General features: G+C 39.0%; 1 protein-coding gene across 11 annotated transcripts in view; it reads left to right on the forward strand.

Moving 5' to 3' along the window:
• DYM (dymeclin) overlaps nucleotides 1-26131 on the forward strand; it is a 224266-nt gene that overhangs the window by 136773 nt on the left and 61362 nt on the right. For all 11 annotated transcript variants that reach the window (XM_057405672.1, XM_057405680.1, XM_057405676.1 and 8 more), the window contains one exon: nucleotides 19835-19937. In XM_057405672.1, coding sequence (XP_057261655.1) covers nucleotides 19835-19937 — 103 coding nt within the window. The remainder of the gene's footprint in view (nucleotides 1-19834; nucleotides 19938-26131) is intronic.

The following is a 26131-nucleotide window of genomic DNA, read 5'->3' on the forward strand; positions in this document are numbered from 1 at the left end:
TTTTTTTGAAAATACTTCTTAAAACCTTTTTTTTTTCCTACCAGATATTTTAGTAAGATTCTGCACCTTGCCTCCAAACCTGGCATCTGACCTACCGTTTGTGGGTCCTGGTCCTTTTCTTTTTCTTTTATGTTCCCACAAACACTATTCCTTGTACTCCACTCAGCATTCTGCCAAGCCAGAAGGCTGATGAGACTGGAATTGGTACCCATTCAGGGATCACAGTATCATTGGTTTATCATAGAGTATAATTATGGGCTAGTTGGGAATTTTTTCTTCGTGTTGAGATGTAGGTCATTATTCATCCAGAGTTGGAGACTGTGCATTTCAGTGCCAATTAACAACGTTTTTTTCTTAGCATGATCATCTGTACCCTGACAAATTCCAACTGCTGTCTTTGCCAGTATTAAACCTAAAGACTCAAAGATGGTATTAGTATCCATTTTTTACTTTTTATTTTCAATGCGTAGCAGTGCTGTGGGTTGCTGGAATAATCATTGATTTCAGTAGTGACTCTACGTGCATTTTAAATGTCTTAGGCCTTAAACATCTGACAATTTCATTAACTCACTTAAGAAGTAAGTAAAAGTAAGAATAAGTAAAAATGAACAAAGAAGAAAAGATATTATCAAACTACATTAATATTTCTTTGAGGATGCAGGCTGATTTGTTAGGATGCTGAGATTTCTATAGAGCAGCTGTTAACTTTTTGTGGAAACTGTTCTCTGAACTTCCATGCAAAATATTTTGTGTGGACTCAGTTATTGATCTCCATCACCAGCAGCAGATGAGGCTTTTTCTTTGGCCACTGGGTGGTGTGGAGCATTTCCCTGAAATCCAGCTTATTTAATCATTTTCCTTTGGGAAATAAGATAGAATTAAAACAAAATACGGTCAGAGGTCTGCTGAATGAATAATTTAATGTTTTATTGCTTTTTTATTGTGATTTTTAGTCAGCTGCTGATAATTTTATTGAAAGGTTGGGTTATTTTATTATGGAAGGATCACTTTACACTCAACATTGAGTGTCTTGGCGGTGGGGAATGGTTTATAAATAATTCTATTACAAATTCTTTGTCTTCGTCGTGCACAGCATATCGACCCAAGAAACCAGTGAGATACCAAATCAATGCTGTGGGTGTTTGGTGGGTGAAAAATCCTGGAGGACTGAGTTCATAGGTCTCAAAATGCTTTTTAAGTGGATACCCATCCATGGGGTGCACATCTAGTGGAAACCCTCATGCATTGGTTTAACTCCTAACCTATTTAGAATAGTGTATTGAGGATAGTTTTTAGGGAAGGTGTGATCAATAAAGGGGAAAGATTGCCAATATCAGAGAGTAACTGCATAAGCCTGTTGCAGGCAAAGCGTGTTTTCAAAGACCTGGTATTTTGAATTCCATTCATGTAGGGCACACACTTGGGGTAAGAGGTCTAGGTAGCATTGTTTTTAAAGGACTTGAAAGTACTCTAGGGCAGTTTTATGAGTACTCTGAAATTATTTGACAGATTAAGGCCAAATAAATCCTTTAATAAGGGGCTCTTTAGTACACAAAAGTATAATGCACTCCAGTAGCTGGAAATGGAAGCAAACCTAATTGAGACTGGTTCATCCTTTTTTTTTACATGGTGGATGATTCTTTGGAATAGTTTAACAAGGGCTCTGGATTTCCCAAGATTGTAATTGTTAGATAAGATTGGCTGCTTTCCTAAAAGATATGTCCGAGTCCAACCACAGCTATTGGACTTGAAGGAAGAAGTAGCCAAGGGAATTCCAATGGCCTGTGTCAGACGAGCTGATCAAAGTGGCTTCTTCTGGCATTAAAAATCAGAGTTACAGGCAGATTGCCATGCAGGATTTTGTTGTTTTGTTTGTCCTACAGATTTGTTTAAAAAGCTGCATTTTGAGTCAGAATTTTCCCATTACAAATGTTATCTTCTCAGGTACTGTCCCCCAGGTGGTGTGATCCAAAGAGTACAAAACAGCACTATTTGCCAAAACCCTACGTTCTCAGGCACCAAAAAGAATAATGAAATCGAAAGGGAAAAACTGCAAGATCTGTGTTCTTTCTGTAAAATAATCTTTATTCCTCCCACCCTGGTAAAAATTTATCACAGACATGATCTAGACGCATTCTACCACATTAGCATGTGAAACTAAAACACATCTCAATCAGACGGAATTATTTTTAATTGAATGCTTATGAGCCCACGTTCCCATGAGATGAAATTGGAACAAAATTACTTTCACACATTTCCATCGTAGCAGTATGTTCAGAGTTTGGGGGTTTTGCACTCATACGTAATGTCTGGCAATTAATCAGGATTGTGGAGGGTGTCTTATTCTTTTATAAGTATGTAAATAAGCTATTGTTTGGAAACTATAAAGAGAAATACTCTATAGCTTGCCTGAAGAGTTCAGGAGAACGCTAATAAAATGGATGTCAGACTGAATATGATTTAATAGTTTTTAGCTGAAAGCAGAAAGAATTTATGCTCACGTAAGCCAATCTTCTGTCAGTCCAAGACCAAAAAGCCTTACTGAGGTTCAGCTTCTGTGTAGTGTCTGCTGGCTTTGCTAAGGTGCAGAACATCACCTCTACCTCTCCAGCAGCTTCAATAAGTCATTGTCACTGGCAGCACGGACTGCAGCATGGATTATTCTCTGTTTTGTCCATTTGGTGATGCACTGTTGTCTGTTTTGGTTTCCCAGACAGCATTGCATGAACTTTGACTAGTGAAGGCAACTTAGTAAAATGTGTAATTATTGTCTAAATATAGAAAATTATTCACTTGGAAAATAACAAACATATGTTACTGATTCGAAACATCTTCCGATTTGTTAAATTGAAGCACAGATTCTCACCAAAGCTACATTTTGGCTTATGCAGAAGTCCTCTTTATCATGCGCTTTCGTTGCAATCAACAGGCTGTAGCTGTGATTCCAGCACTCCTTAAGTGCTGATGGAACTAGTGGAAAGTACTGACTGCAGCTAGAATTGCCACAGTTGGTAACTGTGATAAGGTGCTCCAACCAGAATGACTGTAGTTAAACATCAGAATGTATACTTCAGGTTTTTTTCCTTTTAAGTATTTGCATCTTGCAATAAATTGAGAATTAAGTGTTTAATCCATACAGAGAGACATCTAGGTGTCTACCTCGAACTGAGTAGTGCCATAAATACTAAAATATTTCAGAGAACTTTGCAGACATCTCTTGGAGACAAGTAAGTGATTAAGGGATTCAAATCATGCATATGAACAGTGGGGATGAATGAAATTTTGGCAAAGGACTCTGAAGAACAGAAGCAACAAGAGATTTATGTTATCAGTAGGAGACAAGCTTGGCTTTTAAGGTTGCATGCAAAGTATCCCAATCCATAAAATGTGTAAAATTTTAGTTCAGCAGTAGTTTTTAATCAATAAACCCAACAATCAATAGTGCAGTTTGAAAACAAAAAATTAAAAAAGGAAACCTCACAACATACTCTTAATACTGTAGGTAGCTTTCACTTGAAATGTGATTTGGTTAGCAGGATATGGTGCATAAAATGTGTGGCTGAGTAGTCTGCAGATTCTGGGTTGATTGTTGAAGTCCACCTCGTTGTGCTAGATGTACCGGCTGACTTCAGGATGCATAATGCTATGTTAGTTTAAAAATGATGAGTCCAAGAGAGGAATCTGATTCAGTAAAATTCCGATTTTTTTCAGTAAGCCCAGACTGTCTCAAAGCAAGTGTTTTGATATGTTCCGCAGAGATGTTCTGCACAGGAGCCACAGGGTAGAACTGCTTAGTAAAAATACCTGAGAGTTTCCATTTTCCTAATTAGTTGCAGCTCCAAGGTGCATCAGTGTGGGAAAGTTTGTTTGTTTTAAATAGTATCTTTATTTATAATTTGTTACCAATGTAAGCGATTAGAAGCATCATCCTTGTGGTTCTCCTTCTGGAGTGGCTCTGGGTGATCTCTCAGATGCCCAGCCATTCAGCTTAAGTTAGTGATTCTCCGGCAAAGAGGCAAGTGCCACCAGTGAGGTGTTGTAAGAACATTGCAATGAAGGCAGAGCCTCTGAGTTGGAGAGTCCTGCAGACCTGGCCTGGCTCTGGACATGGGGCAGGATGGGAAGGAAAGGGGATGGATGGAAGGAACAGGGAACACTGAGACTTGATTAACAGAGGTATAGCTGCTAAAGACTTGGAAACTGTCATCCAGATGCATCCATACTGATCGCAATGACCTGAAACACTCCAGATCTGCAGAGTTAGTAAGGACTATTTATCATGGAATCATGGAATAGTTTTGGTTGGAAAGGACCTTAAAGCTCCTCCAGTTCCAACCCCCTGCCACGGGCAGGGACACCTTCCACTAGACCAGGTTGCTCCAAGCCCTGTCCAACCTGGCCTTGATCACTGCCAGGGTATCCGACTACAATAAGTGTTATTTCTCCTCCCATTTTGGTATTGCCATCCCTCACCACAGCCTAGTTGGCCAAGAAACGCAGGGGGGAGTGGGGGGGAAGTGGAGGAGGGGAATTAGTCAGCTTTTTATTCTAATCCTCCAAAGGATTAATTTAAGTTGTGTAAGGAGGGTTTGGATCCCCACTCTACAGCAGGATGTAGGGGTTGAGAGCTGTGAGCTATTCTTAAGTGTTTTTGTTCTTTCGTGTTTGTAAGCTGAACTTGTGAGAAAACATTGATGAGAATGCTCCCACTGCACCAGCCACAGATCAGAAAAAGCAGTGGGAGAGGAAAATAAGAACAACCACAAGTGGTTTCCAAAGATGACTAATCCTGCAGCCCCAGTGTAACCTCCAGGACAGTGATTAGCAGTTGGCTTTTCTTCTAAACGCTGGAAAAGCTTTATGGGGCGTCAGCCTAGTTGAAAACTAGTTCAATACATGTACAGTAATGAAAGAAGATTTTCAAGTTTCCATTTAATGTTCCTGCCTCACATACTTGACCACTTTAGATACTTCTAGGTGTGTTACGTGCAGCTCATCTATGTTACTTAATAGTTATCAGAATATTTTATGAAAGAGGAAAACAGAATTTTGTAGGTAGGATAAGAAGGTGCCTCCAAGGGAAATTGCTTGTCCTCAATAGTTTGATAGTTTTTTTGACTTCCAGTTGGTGAAAAATCAGCTCTTATTTGTAATCTTGCATAGATTGAAGTGCAGTCCACATTAGTGGTCTACTAAGAAGTGAGCCTCCCAGGAGCGTCTACTCTACTGAAGGTGAATATCAACCCTACTGGCTGTTAGACGCCACAGAAGTTCTTGTTATGCGTTTGGTAGAGCATGGTCAAACAAAGAGTTGTACTTTCTTAATTTGGAGTTTTATTGTGAGCTCTGCTGTGATTGCTCCTCAGTCTTGCAGAATAGTTTTAAGAGAATTCAATATAGATATTTACTTTCCTCCAAGTGCAAAAAGACACAATTCCTTGCTTTCTCTGCAGCATTCACCCAGCAGAAATTAAAAACTCATAAATAAATAAAATTGGATCTTTCTGGTGTTGAATTCTTCTAGTTAATCACCAAACCATCCCTTTGCTGCTGTAGGATTTTACCCCAAAATAAATTTTCTGTGTTTCCCAAAGTGTTTTGTAGCGCAGCTGTGGTTTTGCTTGGCTTCTACATTGACGTGGTGTTTATTTCCAGCAGGCAGCATTGCCTGCATTTTGTTGTTTGTCTCAACTGTGCTCATGGTCATTTCAAAGAGTCACCAAATTGGCTGGGAGGAGATTGTCATGACCATGCCCCTGCCCAACACACAGTCACCTAGAGCCAGTTGCCCAAGGCTGTGTCCATTTTTAATATCTCCAAGGATGGTGACTCCACAAACTGTCTGGGTAACTTGTTTGTTCTTGCTGCGTTTTTTTTCCCTTATGTTTAAATGCAATTTCCTGTATTTCAGTTTGTGTCCATTTCCTCTTGTCCTTTCTCGGGGCACCACTGAGTCTGGCTTCGTCATCTTTACACCTTCCCATCAGATATTTGTATCCACTGCAATCCCCTTGAGCCTTTTCTTCCCTAGGCTAATCAGTCCCAGGTCACACACTCCAATCACTTAATCATCTTTGTGTCTCTTTGCTGGACCCACTCCAGTACGTGCATATCTGCACTGCTGGAGAGCCCAGTGCTCCAGATAAGGCTTCCCAGTGCTGAGCAGAGAGGAAGTGTCACCTCCCTTGATGAGCTGGCAACGTTCTGCCTAATGCAGCCCATGGTGCCATTGACTTTCATTGCCATGAGGGTGCACTGCTGGTGTATGTTCAACTTGGTGTCCACCAGGACTCTTAGGTCCTTTTCTGCAAGGCTGCTTTCTAGCTGGTCAACATGCAGGATCCAGTACTGTCCTTTGCTCAGCTTCATGAGCTGTGGCAGGGGTTGGAGGTGGAGGAGCTTTGAGGTTGACTTCCAACACAAACCATGATATTATTCTATGATTAATGAAGATGTGAAAGAGCACTGACCCCAGAATCCATACATGGGATACACCACTCATGAGTGTCCTCCAGCTGGACTTTGTGCCGCTCACTCTCTAAGCCCATCCATTCAGCCAGATTTCTGTCCCCTTACTGAGCCTTGACTTCATCAGTTTGTCACAATTTTGCTTAATTTGGGAATACTACAATTATCTCGATTTTTCATTTAAGCACCTTTATATTGTTTCTATAGTTGACCACATTTGCAAATTGCTTTAGTATCCAGAATAGTTTTGGTATCAAATTAATCCAGATTGCATCAGTAGGGTTGTGAAAACTCATCTTTGCATACCTTTGCTTGTCAGCTGGATAAATTTCAATTCAGGAAGGTACTTGTATGACACAACATGCCTAGAAACCTATGTTGTGTCTCTTCCATAATATCCCATTGAAATACAACTTGTATTTGTTCCCACGCTCTGGCTTTGTCTGCTGCTTCCCAAGGTGGAAAGGAATCAGCATCCCAAGCAATGAGCGTTGTACTTGCTTTTTGTACAGTATAGGATAGAAATTTGTTGGTGTTTGCTCTATCATCATACTAATTGAGTTCTTGGAACTGTTTCCTTTGCTTCGGGAAAAACAGAATGACCTGAAACATCACAGAAATTTGCCTTTTTAAAAACACATTTTGGGGAGGGTGGGATTTTTTTTTTGTTTTTCTGGGGTTTTTTTAGGAATTTGGGAGGATTTTTGAATTGATAGAGGCAGAAAGTATTACACAGGGGAATAAGATGTATAAAACTGAGTGGGAGGTAAAGTGCAAAGCACAACCTCTTTTCTCTATGGGAATGAGGTTAATTTTCGAATAAATTGAAGACAATCTAAATTTAATTACTGTGCATCTTGAGGGACTGGGACTTAAAAAAAATATATATCATGTTGGTTTTTAAGATGGAAAAATATTGCACAACTGCAAGAATGCTGAAATGAATCATTAAATCAAATCTCTATCAGCTTTCCCACCAATCCCAGGACCTGAGTGTGTTTGTCTGAAGGCAATAAAATAACCTCTCTGTAAGAATGACAAATTCAGTAGAGAATAAGGTAATTTAGGATGGCAGTGTATGTGGGGAATAACCTTTTTCTTACTGAAAATGTAACAAACAATAACTTTGAACTGCTGCTTCAAGTCTGCTTTCTCTTACCTAAGGGCTCTTCATGCCCATGTGATGTTTCCAGATCTTAGCCACAATGTCTGTAACACCTTTTTGACTGAAAAACAAAAATTAACAACCCTGACAGGCAGACTACAGGGAAGAAACACGATTACGTTTTAGCTCTGTCGAGGTTGGGTAATGATACATGGGTCAGACGTGATGCTTTGCTAAATATGGAAAGTATTCTTATAAAAGATGAAGGGCTGGTCAAAGACAGAGCTCCTTCAGGATGCTGACAAGCCTTTTCCTGCTGTGAGCCATGGTGATTTTGATCGCACGTGTTTGTCGTTTGGGAGAGCAGTACTGGTGATGGAGACAAAAGCTGCGCAAATTCAGTACTCCAAACATTTTTCCTTCCTTAAAGGCTTCCAGATGATCTGTTCTGAATCTGTCATCTTCCTACAATGATGAGTAGTGTAGAGCATTTCAAACTGTCTCTAATGTATTTCTAAAAATGTTCTGTAGATGCGGAAGACCATGGTGTGTTCTTCATACATACCCGGGAGTTCTGTCTGTAAGCATTACAGGTCCTTGCTCTGCATTTGCATAGACTGTTTTACGGGTGTATTTTAAGAGCTGTAGAACAAGAGGGAGAAAATCACTGAACTTCAGGTTTAGGGTGCAGTGTTAGGAAGGTCAGCTTTACTGTTCATAATAAATATACACATAAAATGAAGCAGATGAAAGACCCTGGTGTAATTTCTAACACATATGTAAGGAAGGGCATGGATTCTGTACAAAGGCTGTAGCTACTAAGAAAAGAGAAATAAGGAAAACAAAGAAAAATGTTGAATAACAGGAATTAAGAAAATGCTATGGGCTGGCTTCCCAGGACGTTGGCACAGCGCTTGTACTGAACTGGGCAAGGGCAAGCTAGGGCTTCCTAAAGCCAAATTAACCTCCATGTGGATGATTAACTGTAGCTTTTTCCATAGTGAATTGAACTCTTACGAAATGCTGCATTATCCCTTGTTTTGTTCAGCATCCGCTGCTGTTAGATTCTGACTGGATATTAACATCCCTAAAAAAAAAAAAAATGAAAGAAATAGTGCTCTTGATAAATGTTTCTTTCAGTGACGCAGATATTTTTCAGGATGAAAAGACCTATTTTTTTATTTCCTATCTATTTTGACATGAATTTTCCTTTGGAAAGAGGTTTATTTATGACTGCCTACATTTCACAGGTATGTGTCTGGGTACATGAATCCACAGAAATTCAACAAAGAGGATTGATGTTGACATTACAGTGAAGAATGTAGACAATTTTTGCTTGTGGTATTTATTTTTAAGGTACAGCGCTGTTATGCTTTTACAGGAAAGGTTTAGTAATAGAGATTAAACTTAATCTTGGTCTTGGTGTTGAAAAATATTTATATATTACATTATTTGACATTATCCAGCATTTTTCTTCTTTTTTTCCTTTTTTTCAAGTAGTAGCACCTTGATGAACCTCTAAAAATTTTTAAGCATTTCAGTTGCTTTCAAAGTTTGTATACCTGCATATCAGTGCTATTTGCTGCCAGAAGTAGTATTTCCAACAAATACTTATTTTGGAGGAGGTTGTGTGTATCTGTACACATGCATACATGTATGTTAGACCAGATGTTATAGTATGAATTTTGAGTTCACGATAAAGTACCATACACTTCCAATAGAAAGCGCTCTTCTCCATTCCTTTCAATGTATTTTCCTATCAGTGGATTTCATGTCCAACATGATTTATTGAGAAACAAATGCATAAGTAAAATCTGAAAATTTGAAATTCTGTATTTTTTTGGTTTGAATACATGTGCCTGTGGAACTGCAGTTTGTGTATCAAGAGGGAACATCCTGAATTACTGCCTGGTGAAGTTGTAGGGGAATGAACAAGCTGCTGATCTGACTTTGGCTCTTTAGGAGTGCAGCTCAAACTATAAACTATTTTGCTTGCCTGGAAGTTAAAACTAGATTTTTTGGGCCAAAATCACTAGTACAGCATGGATGGAGGTACTCTTCTGAATGATACACTCAATATGTTGTGTTTTACCAGTGCATTAAAAAGAAAAAATAACGGCTTGATCAAAATTTCACTTGAAGTTTAGGGAATAATAGATTAAGGTTATCTGTGAAGTTTTAATTCAGTATCATAGTTTCAGAGCAAAACCAAAATCTTTACTTAGGCATTTTTATGCATATTATGGCTATGCATTAGGGTTTTGTTGTGAATGTAGTATTATTCACTACTTTGTTTTTCTACATTGTCTTTATTCCCTCTGTGGCCTCAGGGCACACTGAGCTCATGCCATCTAAACTCTGTCCGGAAGACAAAAAATACTCATTTCCTTAATTACTGATTTTTTTTTAGATCCCGTGGTACTCGTAACAGTTTCTCAGAGATTCACAAAGAAAAGAAAGTATATATGTATTTGGATTTTAAAAAAATGACTACCAACTGTAAGCAGTTACGGAAGTTATCTACAGATACAAATGCATTAGCATTCAAAATTTTCTTTCATTATGGGGTTTTACAGGTCTAGAATCATAGAACTGTAGAAGCATAGAATAGTTTGGGTTGGAAAGGACCTTAAGATTATCGAGTTTGAACCCCCTTGCCATGGGCAGGGACACCTCACACTAAACCATGTCACCCAAGGCTCTGTCCAACGTGGCCTTGAACACCACCAGGAATGGAGCATTTACCACCTCTTTGGGCACCCTGTGCCCACGCCTCACCACCCTCACAGTAAAGAACTTCTTCCTTATATCCAACCTAAACTTCCCCTGTTTAGGTTTTAACCCGTTACCCCTTGTCCTGTCACTACAGTCCCTAATGAAGAGTCCCTCCCCAGCATCCCTATAGGCCCCCTTCAGATACTGGAAGGCTGCTATGAGGTCTCCATGCAGCCTTCTCTTCTCCAGGCTGAACAGCCCCAACTTTCTCAGCCTGTCTTCATACAGGAGGTGCTCCAGTCCCTGATCATCCTCGTGGCCTCCTCTGGACTTTTTCCAACAGTTCCATGTCCTTCTTATGTTGAGGACACCAGAACTGCACACAATGCTCCAGGTGAGGTCTCAGAAGAGCAGAGTAGAGGGGCAGGATCACCTCCTTTGACCTGCTGGTCACGCTCCTTTTGATGCAGCCCAGGATATGGTTGGCTTTCTGGGCTGTGAGTGCACACTGAAGCCGGCTCAAGTTTCTCATCAAAATGACCTCATTGTTATGCAGGAGGCAGTCCTTGCAACCAAGATTATATTTGGGACCATGTTTTTGCTGTGATGCCTATGTCTGGTTTGAATTTCTGATCATATCTGTAAAGTCCTTAGCAGCAGCTTTACTGTAGAGTCCTGACAGGTCCCATGGATTTTATTTCTTCCAAAACCATTTGTAGTGTGTTAAAATTTCAGAGGTTTTATGTCAACAGGGTAATTTAACTATAATGATTACCAAGAAGCACATGGAGGCTTTCCATGACCATTAGCAGAGTTATCTCCGTGCAGGGAGGAGGACGCCCCTAAGATCAGGAAGGACCTTACCAAAGAGAATGTTGGTCATAGAATTGTAGAATCACAGGATGGTTTGTGTTGAAAGGGACCTTAAAACTCATCCATTTTCTGCCCCTGCCACAGGCAGGGACATCTTCCACTAGAGCAGGTTGCTCCAAGCCCCGTCCTACTTGGCCTTGAGGAAAACAATAAAACTCATTCCTTTGGAGCAAGAATGGCAAAGAGACATTTAGGGGTGGGCTTTGAAGAAAAGCAGTGGGGAAGGAAATGAAGGCGTAAGGCAAAACCGCATGATAATGTGTCCTCCTGGCAGCTCATTTCTCATTCTGCTGCTTCAATATTGAAGCTCAGTTTTCTGAAGTTAGGTCAAAGCCATGATATTATTTCCAAGGTTCTAAGGAGAATGCAAGGAACTATTAATTTTAACTGTGATGGGGCACTGAAGGGCACTGAGCGAGGTTGCTGTAACGACAGGGTTAGCCTGACATGCAATGCCAGAGGTGAGGACTCTCGGCGACAGAAGTGTGGTTCAAGACTCACGTTTTGCCTGAGTCTTAGCCTGAAGAGGGCTGTTAGCCATGCACATACCCTGTGATTTTCTGCATATGGAATGAGTCCATTAACTCCTAACATGGATCCCAGATTCTTTCCTGCCAGAATGAGAACAGAGGGGCACAGCAATTTTCTTTTTAAGTGTAGCAATGACCCAAAATTGTATAAATATCTATGTACATGCATACCCAGTGTGTCTGAGCAAAGCCATGCTAAATGAAAGCTGTTTAAAGGATTAAAAGTTGGACCTTTGGTTGCATGGTAGTGCTATCTTTTTAATTTTCTTGTCATTTCATTGTTCAGAGTCCGTCTTTGGGTTTTTGGGTGGGAGTTTTGCTCAGGCTGCTTTCTCCAGCAATTTCCTCTGATTCTCACCCACAGAGTTTTGTCCTAATTCAAGACAAATGTCTTCTCCCAGCAGCTATGAAACACTTACCCTGTTGAATTACGAGCAAGTGGATGAAATGGAATTATTGTATACTCTGCCCATTCAGTATTCTTATAAATATTAACAGTACAAACACAGAGAACATGGAAAGGAATTAAGTTCCTTGAGACAACTAAGGGAGATTCAGGGTTATTTAGCTCAGAGTAAACCTTTTAATTAGTCTGAGCTTTACAAATATGTATTCTGTTTTTACTGGACTACATATGTCTTCCCCCCCATAGCTTTCAGCCTTCCTGAATTTACTTTACCACTTGCTACTCTCTGTTAGAGAAAAATAGAACAAATGTCTAATCAAAAGAAGCATCTCCTGTAGGATTTGCATGGGAGGTTTCAGCCTGTGGTAGCTTGCAGGCTGGTCATTGGGTTTATACTTTAATACAGGCTGGTAATTGAGTTTATACTTTAATACAACATGGAGTTAGGAAGATGTTGTTTCTAGGTGTTGCTCCTCATCCCTGCATGACTCTGTCTTTTAAGTGGAATCACAAGCACATTTGGCATGCCATAAAAAAGGAATGAAATTATCTTATACTGGGGAGGGATTTTACTGCTGTTTTTTTACTTCTCTAGCAATAGGAGCATCGATTTCCCAACATTTGTTGGAAAGTGGCCATGAGCTGCCTAACAATTTATGCCTTCAGTTGAAAAATACATTTCTTTCTGCAAATTAAACTCTCAGCTTACTTTTATAAATATTTATTTCTGCCTCACCACATCAAATTCCTTGCTTCCATTTTTTATTCTCGTTTCTTTTTGATTACATTTTAGCAGAAAATCCTGTTTATTAATGCAAAGCCTCCATTAATTGTTCTAGGTTGCTTCTGAATTTGCGTATATACTTTTGGCACGCGTGTTTGGCAACTGCGTGTTTTTCTACTTACTAATAAGAAAATTCCTTTAGGAGACAGTTTGGAATGTCTTTGTAACACATGAATTATAGATACCTGTTCATATGTAAGCAGTGGCAGATAAAAGGATGCTCATTAATATTAATGAGAAGCTTTTGTCTTGAAGTAAAGCTTTCTTGAAGTACTTAATTTATTGTGTTCAAGTTTAGGACTGTAGAATTAAAAGAATGGTGTTTAAAACTTGCTGTTTAACAGGAGGATGGGATAGCAATCCTTTGTTTACCAGAGTTGGGTTAAAATAATTTGTGATGCTTTGGGATTTGCCCTGAAATAGCAGGCAGCTGAGGCACACAGCCTGTTTCCAAGGCGACACAAACTCATGTGGCTGAGAAGGCAGAGTTGTAGACAATAAAAGTCAGAAGTCTGATCACCAACCAGCAAAGTCAGAACATGGCAATACCAGAATCATGTGGACCTTTTACTACCTGGGAGAAGCTATTTTCATTTCCTGATCCTTTAAATACACTTTTGGTGAATAGGCCCATCAGTGATGCCCATACAAACCATTTTATTTTCATCCATGACCTTTGTGAAGACTCAACACTGTAAGTCTCTTGATTTCACATCATCTCCACAAGCCAGAAGGACCTAATAGTAAATATAGCAAAGCTTTGTTCAGCAGAAGCTAGTCACACTTCACTTTACAAGGTTAGATAGAAAGGTATAAAGTACACTTCAGGGGTTTTATCTGTTAAGCATTTTGATAATTGGTTATCCCACATGTCTCCCAGGCATTAAAGTTGGGCTTAAATAAGTAAGAACAGTGTCCCTCCATGGAGCACTTGGGAATAACCCTTGGGAATTCTCCATGGCTATTGTCTCTTGTTATTTCTATTTATGTATTATTACAGCTTGGATAATTCAAACACAAAATGCCTCAGGGGCTCTTCAGTAGACATGGGCATTTGGGGACTCTAATGATTTTTCTGCATTTATTCATGTTAAATGGATTTCTCCCTGGGCCTGGTTCCTTAAGTGCTTACAGAGCACTTCTCCGTCACCCACAGAAAAGCTGTTCAACTGCACCTACTACACTTGCTTGCAGTCAGTCCCCCCATCTAGGACTGTAGTACAACACATTTATTGTATTTCACATGAAACAGCATAGTGCATTTGTTTTGATGTGGCTTCTTGTGTGATTCAGGTCCTCTGCTTGGAAATAAATGTCAGTGCAGGCATCTTATCCAGTGCATGTGTAGAGTTCTCGTGTCATAGTGCTCTCTTTTTTGCTGTAATACATTAAAAATAGGTCAAAACCAAGAAGTGTTTCTTACATGTACAGGAATTAAGGTATGGTTTCAACTTTTGTATGTCAGCTTTCAAAACGAAGATATTTTTAGACCTTGCTATATAAAGGAGTTTTTTCTAATATGATGTGGCATTCATGCAGGCATTGTAAAACCCTATTGTTTAAGGAGTATTTGCATAACATGGTTTCGGTGTTTAGGGCTTACATTTAGTTCTTTAAAATTGAGAACAATAGTACATTTGGCACGTATATGAGAGCAGAGAGAAGGAACAGCACGGAGTATTGCAGAATTGTCTGAGAACATTCATCATCAAATTTTTTGATCCGTGGAACTGGTTTTTTCCATCACCAGATAGTGTTTTGTGTTTGTGTGCTGTTCAGTTTGTTTGTGGTATGCTTCTGAACAAGGACAGTGAGGATAAAAGATTCAGAACATCTGAATTTCCAAGCTTCAAATAAATTATGTTTCTAAATACCTAGGTAATGGAAAATTTTCCTCCTTGAGAAGCTCACTAGTGATTGGGTTTCGGAGGAGTCCAATCATTATCTGACCTTCCTTGACCTGACCTTCCTCTGCTAAGGTGCTCAGTTTGTCTCCCACTCTCTGACAGTGCCCCTTTCTTTCAGGCTCCCATCTCTTTCTTTGTGTCATAGCATCAGCCTAAGCTCAACTCACATGCTTTGGTATTGAGATTCTCTTCTTTCCTCCCAGATTTTTGTCTCCTCTACGCCATTGCTGTGACAGTGTAAATAGGAATTTTTTTGCACCTCAAGCCTGGTTTCAGCCACCTCTCTAAGAGAGCTGTGCCCACAGAACCAGTGCTTTAGTTTCTGTTTCAGTAACTCTTTCTCCTTCCAATAGCTTGAAGGGTTCTCTATAAAGATACTTCTCTCCATGTGCCTATTTTCATATTTTGGTCAAATCATCCATCCATCTTTTCTCAAATCCATTAAATAATTTCTTGAGCATGTCATAGAGAGGTATGTTTTCTGGTTTAATAATTACTAACCCAATTCTTTTCTGAACATTCGTGTTTCCAAGCCATCTTTGTGAAATCTGCACACAGGATGCCTGTCATATAAATGATGGTTAGACGCCCATCACAACAGGGTTACTGTTATGCTTTATTTTATTTCTGGTTTCATTGAACTTGTGCTGATTGTGCTTGACAAGGTCTGTTTATCGATGCCAGTGATACTGTCCCTTGAATGAGTCTCACAATCACTGTTCCGTTGTTATGCTCAGGTTTAACTGCCATGTCATTATCTTGGGGCATCCTATATAGTTTCTTAAAAGAAAGTGCACTAGTCCCTTCCTTTCTCGTGGTCCAAAGCTTTTAGAAAGGTCTAGTTTTTTGCAAATTCCAACTTTGGATTTACTTCTTATTTTAATTCCCCTTTTTTCTAATTTTTAGTTACAAGAGTTCCATTCTATACATTACTTTTTTTTTAATGTGAGAAGTCTACTTAATGAGCTGTTTCAATCTGCTGTAAATCAGACTTTCTGCCGAACTTGCAGAACACTTTTTTGTGTTGTTCATGATTCTTGGCTTGTGAATTTGGGTGGACGATGAAGAAATTAAGTTGCTAAATGCGTTCCCCTTATTGACTTTTTTCTTTTTTTTTTCTTCTTTTTGTCCCCTGATCTACAGGCTTTCTCGATTTGGCTTTTTGAAAGCATTATGTTCATATATTACTGGTTTGAATTTTATTGTGTGTGCAAATAACACATAATCAAATCACTTGTATTTAAGCAACCATTACTGTTTAGTCTGTAATCATTTTCTTATTGATCGAAGTTCAGCCTTGTGTTAAATTAAAAACTTCATCTGTGTAGAGGGAGTTAAGAAACCAGTGCTTTCTTATTCCTAAAAATCGGAAACACAAGACCTTGAGACTTTTGTTCAGCCTTGAATCTTCCGCGTTGGTTGAGCTCATCCGTGGTGTGATTTGATGATGTGTAATGGATGCCAGCTGTTAACTTGATCTTGACGTTGTTCCAGCCTGTTATTTTCCTTGCTAAACACTGATCCATAAGTACTTCTGAGAGTGAGAGCTGGGTTGAGGTACCAAGAATTTTAAATTGTTCTGTTCAGAACTTGTTATTGATATAGAATGTCGATAATGGGTGAAATTGAAGGGCTGTGGAGGTCCATAGCCTGTCTGACAGTCAATGGAGAAGAAGAGAAGAAAGAGGAAAAATATTCTGGTCAAAAAATCCATGTTCTTGTCAGCCTGTGCAGGCTGCCCTCTGTGACCATGTACTTTGTATCTTTATATTTGATCTCAACTTGATTTTTAGTGGGGCAGAAATGGAAGTGTGACTAAGACATGAGAGGGGAATTTGGGAGAAAGTCTTAATTTCCACCTCTGCACAAACTAGCACTTGTCTCTTGTACCTCATTGTGGGGGGTGGACACAACCTTGTTGTAAAATATTGTTGCCTGTTTTTAATCATTGTTCATGCTTTAAAAGTCAAAGTAAAGCCCAGAAACTTAGAGACACTGAAGAGGTAACTGCATCAAAATTAACCATCTCTTTTAAAAGGCAATATTTAGTGATGATGAAAGGTATTTATGAGCTAAATTTCATGCAAGTGCCTTTTGAGGGTTGTAACTAAATCTGATACTTTAAAAATGAAGTTGATATTTATCAAGGTGGTTTTTAGAGGCAGAGATAGAGGCAGAGTAAGAAGAGAATTGCTTGGTGGTGAAGTTTTACATCATTTTAGGAGGCAGCGCTGCTTCCTTCACAGCTCCAAATTCATCACTTAATTGACATTTTCTGTTTAGTTGTAGTGTTTCTGCAGAGCTATTTTTGAGTTTGGTCTTGGTGCAGTTCTCTACAGTTTTATTCTCAGTATGAAAAATCCCTTCCTACGTGTCCCTGCCATCATGCTCCTCGTGTTCTTTGAGAAGGGTAGCCAGTTTATGAAGAAGAAAATTGTGTTGAGTTTTTTTAACCTGAATATTGGTGTTCTGGGCAGCAGGGAAATATTTAAGGAAGCAAAAATACGATATAAAGAAATAGTCTTAAGGCCTTTACTTTTCTTTTTCCCAGTTCTCCACATTTCTGCCAGAGAAAATAAATTTGCTCTTTGCCACTGCAGTTCCATGCAGAATACCAGTGGATGTGCATTTTCCTCTTCACATGTATTTAATAAATGCACTATTCCGAATCCTGATCTCATGCCACTGTTTGTATTTAAATTTCCTTTATAGCCAAAATGCTGTATGTATTTTGGAGAAGAATCTACTAGTTGGAAATCCTTTTTATTCCAAATTCTTCCTCTTTGGGAAATTATCTGTATCTTCTGAAGCAGACAGACACCAGATTTAATCTGTTCTTACTGTTCACACACTCCTAAGCATCACCAGGTTGGTTTTAACCGATTATTCTGTCTCCACAGCACTAGATGGTGCTGATGACAGTGTCTCTGCAATATGAGCCTTCAAGAATAACAATGATGGGAAGAGCGGTGCTTCTGTTTCAGACCAAGGACTACTTCGCAAATCCAAATTTTGATTTGAACAGAGATTTCAGACCACAAACGCAATAGCAGATTATCAGAGGGGAAAAGGTGGAAAGCCTGCTAATACATCTTCCCTTTTCGACAGGGAATGTCCTGCTAGTTTTGACCAACAGCTGTGAATGAGTGGGAGGTTGGCATTCGAAATGACACGTGTTGTCAAGGCTGTATTGGATAGCCTGTAGATAAGAACAAGATTCTGGTTTTCATGACATTAAATGTGTTGTTATCCTGAAAACACTAAATGTTCTAAACCCGTAACCACCTCATAGGCCTTGCATTCTCATTTGATGTTCTTGCCTTATCAGTCCAGTTGCGATTATCATCACGCAAGCGATAGGGTCCTTGTCCAATCAGGAGCTGGGCAGCCATGGTACTGACGTTGGTTTGGCCATGACATCTCTAGGCTGTTCCTCATGCAGGCAGACCCTACCTGAACCTTGAACCTACTCAAGGCCTCTTGCATGGGTTAGTCAGATATCTTGAAGCATGGCAGAAGTTGTCTTTGAAAAGAAGTTGTTTATCTGTTCACAAAATATCTAACTGAAGATGTGTCGGGAGGAAGTGGAATTTAGTGAGTTGGCTCTTGAGGGGTAGGATTTGGTCTTGAGAAGCATTAACTAATTCCTTGTGGTGGTGAGGAGCGTTGGAAAAGCCTTTTCCTGGGGCCCTTGACTAGCAATGAGGGGATGAGCGCTTATACTCCAAGCAATCCACTACCATCTATGAAGGATGCAATATCAATGATCTTTTTTTAAGTAAAAAAATAAAATAAAATGAACCAAAATAAAATTAAGAGGGCTTCTTCAAATGCTAAGCATCATTTCTTGGGCAGGAAAGCTTTCCAAGCGCGTGCTTCCGAGCACTGAAGCTGTCCTTAATTCCAAGATATATTAGGCTATCAAGAATATAACACTGAGGTAATATTTTGCCACTTTTTTAAATTACTAAACTGGCTTTAATATTTTGTGACTGAATCTAGTGAACAGGGAGTTGCCACTGCTCCTTATCCAGCAACAAGTGTAACCAACTTCAGGAGCAGCACGCTCAGGCACTGGTGAATTTTGTTGGTACTTATTTCTCAAGTCAACCTTCTTACCCTCTGAGGACCAAGGGAGTCATCCTTGGAAAAGCCTAACAGGAGTCTTGTCATGCTCCAAAAAGACAAGCACAGAAAGACTTCAAATATATAACCTATACCAAGATGGGGAGTGTTATCTGTGAGTTGAAACCCATGTTTGAGGTATTCAGTGGCTTTACGGAAGCATCTGACTCCTTGAAGCTGCTGAACACTAGCTGGTGGCCTTTGTCCACTGCTTCATTACATCTTACATATCATCTCTCCTTCACCATTACAGTCAAGTTACATTCTCCTTATATATCAAGATTATACCAACCTCTATGAGTGCTGTTGCCATGCTTGTTTTCAAAGTGCATAAAAAAAAAGTTTTTTTCTCTGTATGCATGTGGGCCCCTGATTTCACAGATTATTTATAAAGCTAAGGTAATGCTTTATTATTTATAAAGCTAAGTAATGCCTTATTCCTTGACTTAAGCTAAAATAAATTTGAAAATAATATATGCTAGTAAAATGCAAAAAGGCAGCCTTCAAATACCCAAAGCTTCTGGCATATACTTGGATTCTTCCTGTACTAAGCAATTAGATTAATGAAATTAATAATACACAAGATGCTTAAGGATATATTGCATGAGGTGCTGCGCTTAAAAATTGCATTTTAGTGAACACACAGTAGTTACAAACTAAAATTGCATGTATGCCATTCCTTCTGTTACAGTTTGACTTTCAAGAATTTAACCATGAACATATAATGTTGTTCATATCATTTTTGTATAGAATATTTCAAATTCACGTTCTGTTGTTGTTTAGCACAGGTCTTAAATAATCAATTCTTTAACTGTTTTGCATTGCATTCTAAAAATCTTGCATATATAATAAAACATTTCTTCTGACTGGACAGTCTCAGTTATTTTATAATTTTTTTTCCTTTTCTTTTTCCCCCTCTAGTTTATTTTCTTTGCTGTCTAAAAAACACAACAAAGTGCTGGAACAAGCCACGCAGTCCTTGAGAGGTTCCGTTGGTTCAAATGACTCTCCACTTCCTGATTATGTGAGTATCAAACTTAATGTTTTAGTAGGTGCTTCAAAACAGAAGTGGTACATCACTAAATCTGCAAAGATTTATCAAAATGTGTGACAGCTAAGCAACCAGCGACATCAAAATACCGGAACCTGTATGAATGATGTCATGTCTGAAAAACATCCCAATGTTACACTTACAAATGGTAAAACAAAACCACAGCTTTTCATAGCTGAGAGACTTACTGTACCATGTCAACTTGCAATTTTCAAGCCATTTGGATTTCAGGATATTTAAATTATACAGCTAAAAATGTTAGATTTAAGAACGGGGCTTTGGCATCCGCAGTATGTTAAAATGCCTGAAAGTGATTGAAAACAATTCCCAGTGGGCATTTGGGGGAGTACTGCAGTCATGGGGCAGATTAGTGTGTTCTGAATACATGGATACACGCAGTACTTGTCAGTTTGCTGAGCCAATACCCACAAGCAGGCAACAATTTTGTAATTTAATTGCATGGCTTGTTGGAAAATCTCTAGTTTCGGTACAAGAAGCAGACGTCTTCCAAGGACTTGAATAATATCTTTGTAGTACTGAAGTATCTTTGGTTTGCACTCATTTGAACTCTTACTGCAATAGTGTGTAAAAAAAAGAGGGCTGTTTTATCAGTTGAGGAGGAAAATCTAACAAGAGTTTTATTTTTAGTGTTATTACATGTTCCGGGACATGCCTGCCCAAGATTTTACATATCATATTGCGCTAACATTTAGTATAAGAATACCTCAAAAAGATAATTTGGTATAATAGTTTAATGACTTCAGTCTAATTTAACTAACCGGGTTTCTTAACCTGCACCTTTTAGCTGTTATTGCTGACACACAGCATAGAAACTAGAGGCACTTTATTATTGAGAGACTCGTGGGTTTATAAATCAAATGAATTGCAGGATTTCCCTGTGTATTCCTGCTGCCTTACCATGCCCTAATTCATGTGAAGCTCCTTACAACACTTGTGGTTTTGGGGCTTCTTTTCTTACCCAAAAGCTGCTGTCTGACCTTTTATTTTTGGAACTTGAATCATTGCAGCAGGAACCCCCTCAAGTTGGTCTGTGGTTAAAGAGCAGAAGATCCCCCTTCTGTTTTTCCAGTAAGGCAATACACAAGCAGCATAAAACTCTTCCATCTGCACGGACATGAACATCTGAAAGACTTCAGACACCTTGGAGAGGACTTGGTGTCCCTTTCCCATGGGTTTGCTTCTCAAGGAGTAGAGGCTCATAGTGTAAGGACTTCCACAGCTGTGAGGACTGAAGTATTTTGGGTGCTTTGTGCATTTTTGAATGTTATGGTTGATAAGGATCTTAGGGCTGTATTTCTCAGAGGTGATTAAGCCTGGTGTCATACCAGGTTCCAGCTTGAGCAGTTACAAACAGCTAGTCATTCAAACTCCTCCTGTGGTCTCATGGCTCTTTATTGAGCTGTCTGGAGAGCTGTGATGCTTCAGTTGGGTTCCAGGGCAAGAGGAGGCTGCTTTGGTGGAGGTGATGTGTTTTGATACCTGAAATGCATTACACCGTATGTCATACCATGAGATGGTTCTGCAGAGCATGTGGACTCACAGCCCAGAGGGGGTTGGAGTAGGTGCTTGGGGCTGGGTTTATGGGAAGATAGGTTCCATAAGCTGGAATTGATGCTGAGGGCTGTGTATTTTGAAACTAAGCTGCACTAATATCATGGGCTCTTGGTTAAATAGCTGTCTAGCATCTTCAGATGCCTAGAGGAGGGAGGTGAAGTTTTTAACTCTAACTTGTGTTAGGGTTATACAGGGTCCCCCTTGTATACAGGGGCTGCTATTGTATGTGTCCAGTTGTCAGGAGGAGGATATTGATTTTATTATGTTTTCTTCCCTAGACAGACAGATTACCATCCCCACTGTTCAGAGGAAAGAAAGCAGGATAATACAGACATGTGTTTGTGAAAGAGCACATATAAATAAGTATCTATGTGTGCATGCATTTATTTACAAAAATGTGAAGATCTGTATATGCATATTTTGGAGAATGTGGAAGAATTTGGTCCTTGAAAAATATTATGTAGGTTTTGTACTTCTTTTTAACTCGCTGGATGCGAACTAAGCTGCAGCTAAGGAAAGACCTAACATGCTCTCTCTACAAAGTTATCCTCTTGCAGATGGAGACAGCTGAGAAATGCTGGAGGAGTACTAGGGAAGCACTTGGAATACAGCCCAGAGACTTAGATAGTTTACTGAATTTCTGCCCTTTTATTGTTGGTATAACGTAGGGAGGGAGAGGAGGAGAGCGGCTGGAAATATTGCAGGGGAGAGTAAAATCACTGAAGTTTGTGGCCTGTATTCTGGAAGAAGACTGTATGCTTTTATGCATGGCTTTTTGCCTTTTTTTTTTTTATTCCAAATTCCTAATTTTGCAGGTCAATCTGAAGCATAGTCAGTTGCCTAAATAGGCCAGATTTCATTACTTCAGAGTATTCTGCTTCTGAAAGCCTGTGAGCCTGTGTTTGTGTTGTCCTTAAGAATAGTGAAGAATTTAGGAACTGAGATAATTTAAGGGTCTGAAGTCCTGCAGCTCGTTCTACCATTGATCCCTTTCTTTAGCTCCATGCTGGGATAGATTCCAAGATTGCCTGCTCTGCCCAGATTTATGTCTAGACAGGAGGAGGATTGCCGAGTAAGCTATTCTCTTCACAGGTTTCATTCAGACCAATCAAATATGTCTTTGAAAACTGTATTTCCCATGGATTTTTAATTCACTTTAATGTAGAAATCGTTTTTTTCTTACTGTGTTCCGTAAGTTCAAAAGTGAATTTGCGTGAACCAAGAGTCACAAGGGTTAAATCATACATAAAATTCCAGGTTGCTTAAGGTCTTGTCTTGAGGTCTTTCTACTCGTTTGTGAGTACTAGACATCAAAAAAACAAGTTACAGTTATGTTCTTCTTAGGGCCAAGAAGGATTTAGAAAGGAAAAGGCAGCGTCAGTGATCTTGAGTGCTGTCCATTGTGAACATCATACGATAGAGAGGTTCTGTGATTTTGAGTGTGGTTACACAGTGTGCCCAGGCTGTGACAAACACATACAAGGGCAACAAATGGAGAGTGGACAAGATGCATGCCTCCAGCAGTAGTAGTGTTTCTACTCAAAAACTGAAGTTTCTGACCTAGTATTCAGTCCCTAAGATGGTGGTGGTTGATGGTGGTGGTTGATGGTGGTAAGAATATATACTGGGATCTTCCTTTACCATGTTTCCTACAGTCTTTTTTATCTACTGCAGACTACCATCATGTCCTTGGTGTGCCAACAAAGCTTCTGATACCTTGCTGTGAACTAGGATAAGGAACTAACCCAGTTGGCTTTTATATTGTTCTTATTTAGGTTTTATGGGCTTTAAAAAAGAAAAGAGCAAATTGTTTTAATTTATTAGGGCTAGACCAGTTTCCTGATCCTTTCCTGATAAACTGTTGTCAGTGGAGTGGGATTCAGGAGCAGGATGGAGAAGCCAGCAGGGAAGAGAGAAGAAACCCCATCATCAAACCATTACCTCGGAGACAGGATTCTTGGTTAGCCTCATTCTCATGCTATTCCATATACTAGATATTTCATAAGCTTTATTGGTAAGCATTATTTTCAGAGCAGCAATGACCTGTTTTGAAATGCCACACTTGGGGCAAGTTGTCTTTGTCTGCAAGTATCTCCAGACTTGGAGAAATGGGAAAAATCTAATTAAGTTTTTTCATTACTTTCTTGCATTCAATGAAAGCACATTTTCCAAAACCTTTAACAAACTGAAAAACTTACAGTGAAATATTAAGAATTTTGCTTCTTTCAAATGAAGACAAATTGCTTAAGTGAACATATCAGTGGGGTTTTGGTTTTGGTTTTGGGGGCTTTAATTTTATTAGCATCTAATGTAATTTGTTAAATCATAGATACTGAACAGCATAACTGGACGCATGCTAGCTTGCCTTGGAATGCACCATTTCAAACCTATTGTTGGAGCTGCCAACTACCTAAACAGTTGCTTTTTAAGGATTTCATGGTATTATGATTTTTGAGCAGTTCAGTGCTCATTATACTATAGCTGGTAACGAAGGATTCCCCTCAACTATTTCTAGGAAGGGAAGGGATGGAGAAGAGGAGAATAAATTTCGTATTTTGGAAAGCTTATGTCAGAGGTTCAGAATTCTCTTGCTGATGTAAGAAAGCAATCTTTTCTTAATGCAAAAGTTGAGGAAAATGAAATAAATAAATGTAGGAATAGTTCTAGATTCAAATAGTTTGGCATGCGTCATCACTTGAGTCTGTATTTGGATACACAGCTTTTGGTTTGGTTTCTTAATTTATTTCAACATCATCTAATGCAACACAGGGACAAGGGATTTTATGTCTGTGGGAGCCCAAACTCTGTTTACTGGTGGTGGGTGTGAAGGCTTAGTAGTTAAATGAAAACTCCTTGGAGCACACTCTGAGAATCACTCAACACCCTGGGTAGGGGTCACATTTCTGAGCACCCCATGGTGTTGTCTGCTGGGAGTCCTCTCTGCCATCCATGGGGGTTTTACAACAGCCTCCAGTTGCTTTAACAGAATGATATTCACAGAAAATAGCGTAGGTAAGATGATCACTAGCCACAAAGGAAAGTAATAGTTCAATTTAACTTTATTTTTACCTTCTGAATTATTGGCTGTAAGAAAGTGCATTGTTCTATGCAGATGAAGCATAAATGTATTAGGAAAAATTCTAAAAATAATCCCACTTACTGCCAGTATCTTCAGTTATTTCATATGAAGGACTGTCACTTAAACAGCACTTTGATAGTGGAGGAATATTGTTGGTGATTAAAACAACGTAATACGGTGTTGGACTTCTTGTGTTGCATATGTGCTCCCGTGAATGCATGAAGAGCTATCCTTTAAAATCTGTTGTTTCCCTGTTAGTTACGGTATAAAAATAAATACCTGGTGGCAATTCAAAGGGAAAAATGTAAAGATTATGAATGCAGTGAACTGTGTCTGTGTATATGTGAGTGTGTTTATATGTATTTATAAACCCTGCAGTAGCAAAGCCTGGTGGTACTGTGAGAGTTCCCAATCTCAGCTGACTCTTTTCCTGGCTCCTTACCAATCCAGTTAAATCTACCTGCTGTGTGGAGCTAGTGTGTTACATGGAGGCTTGGAATTCTGCGAGTGTCATTGAGCTTTTCTCTCGTCTTAATAACGAAAATAAAACTTTGCATTTGAGTAATGAGATTTCTGTATTTTCTTTTTCCTTTTCCCTCTCAGTTTGTGCTGCATAATGGGCTAAATGAAGTCCAATATTTAGGTTCTTCTTTGATTTATCCTTGATTTATATGGTAAATAGAAAGCAGCTGCCTGTTTAAGCATCTAATTCTTGAAACTCCTAGGCCCCTCAAGCGTCATCTGGAAATAATGTAGCTTGTAAAACAAAGCTAAGAAGAAAAAGCAATGTTTGTTTTATGTGGGATGAATGACTTCGGTTGGGGTCCTTCTAATTCGGCCATTATGAGGGTTATTAAAAAGCAGTATTACAAAAGTGGTTTCAACAAAAAGAATTTTTTTTCTTTTTGTAACTCGTATCTTGTTATTGCAGTTGATTATGTTCAAAGCTGTGAGTGCTTCGTAAATAGTTCTTCATTTTAGTTTCTCCAACAGAGAATCAACCTAATCACCCTCCTATACATGGGTAGATGTTAAGAGGTTCCTCTGTTTCATTTAGTCCCTAGGAGAAAATTGTCTTTTGTAAGTAAGGGCTCTGTATTTATCTTAGAAATTTGGAGTTGCTAAAGAATAGGTAAAATAAGGTGTGAACCTGTCTTCTAAACATAATGAAACCAATCTAAAATCTATAAATTTTACATTAGAGTGGAGGAAACATGATAGTACCATATATTCAAAAAGCTGATGTCAGCTCTATATTCAGTTTAGTTTTGGCCTTGCTAAACAACTAAAGCAAAGCTAATATTCTAGAAATCTGTAATATTAACAGCTGTAGATTAAAATTTTTTGTCCAATATATTTTTCTGCCAGTACGTAGTCATATAAATCTTCTTCTGTCCCTTTCATGGCACTGCTGGAGTTCTTTCATGTAATAGTTTGATATTTCAGTTGAGGTTGTGGGATCTTGAGATACAGACATTTTTTAGGAAGGATCCTGTGCAAATAAGTTAATTCT

The sequence above is a fragment of the Pezoporus wallicus genome, unplaced genomic scaffold, assembly GCF_028554395.1.
Source record: "Pezoporus wallicus isolate ANWC-B61680 ecotype Strahan unplaced genomic scaffold, APGP_CSIRO_Pwel_v1 scaffold_13428, whole genome shotgun sequence".
Lineage (NCBI taxonomy): Eukaryota > Metazoa > Chordata > Aves > Psittaciformes > Psittacidae > Pezoporus > Pezoporus wallicus.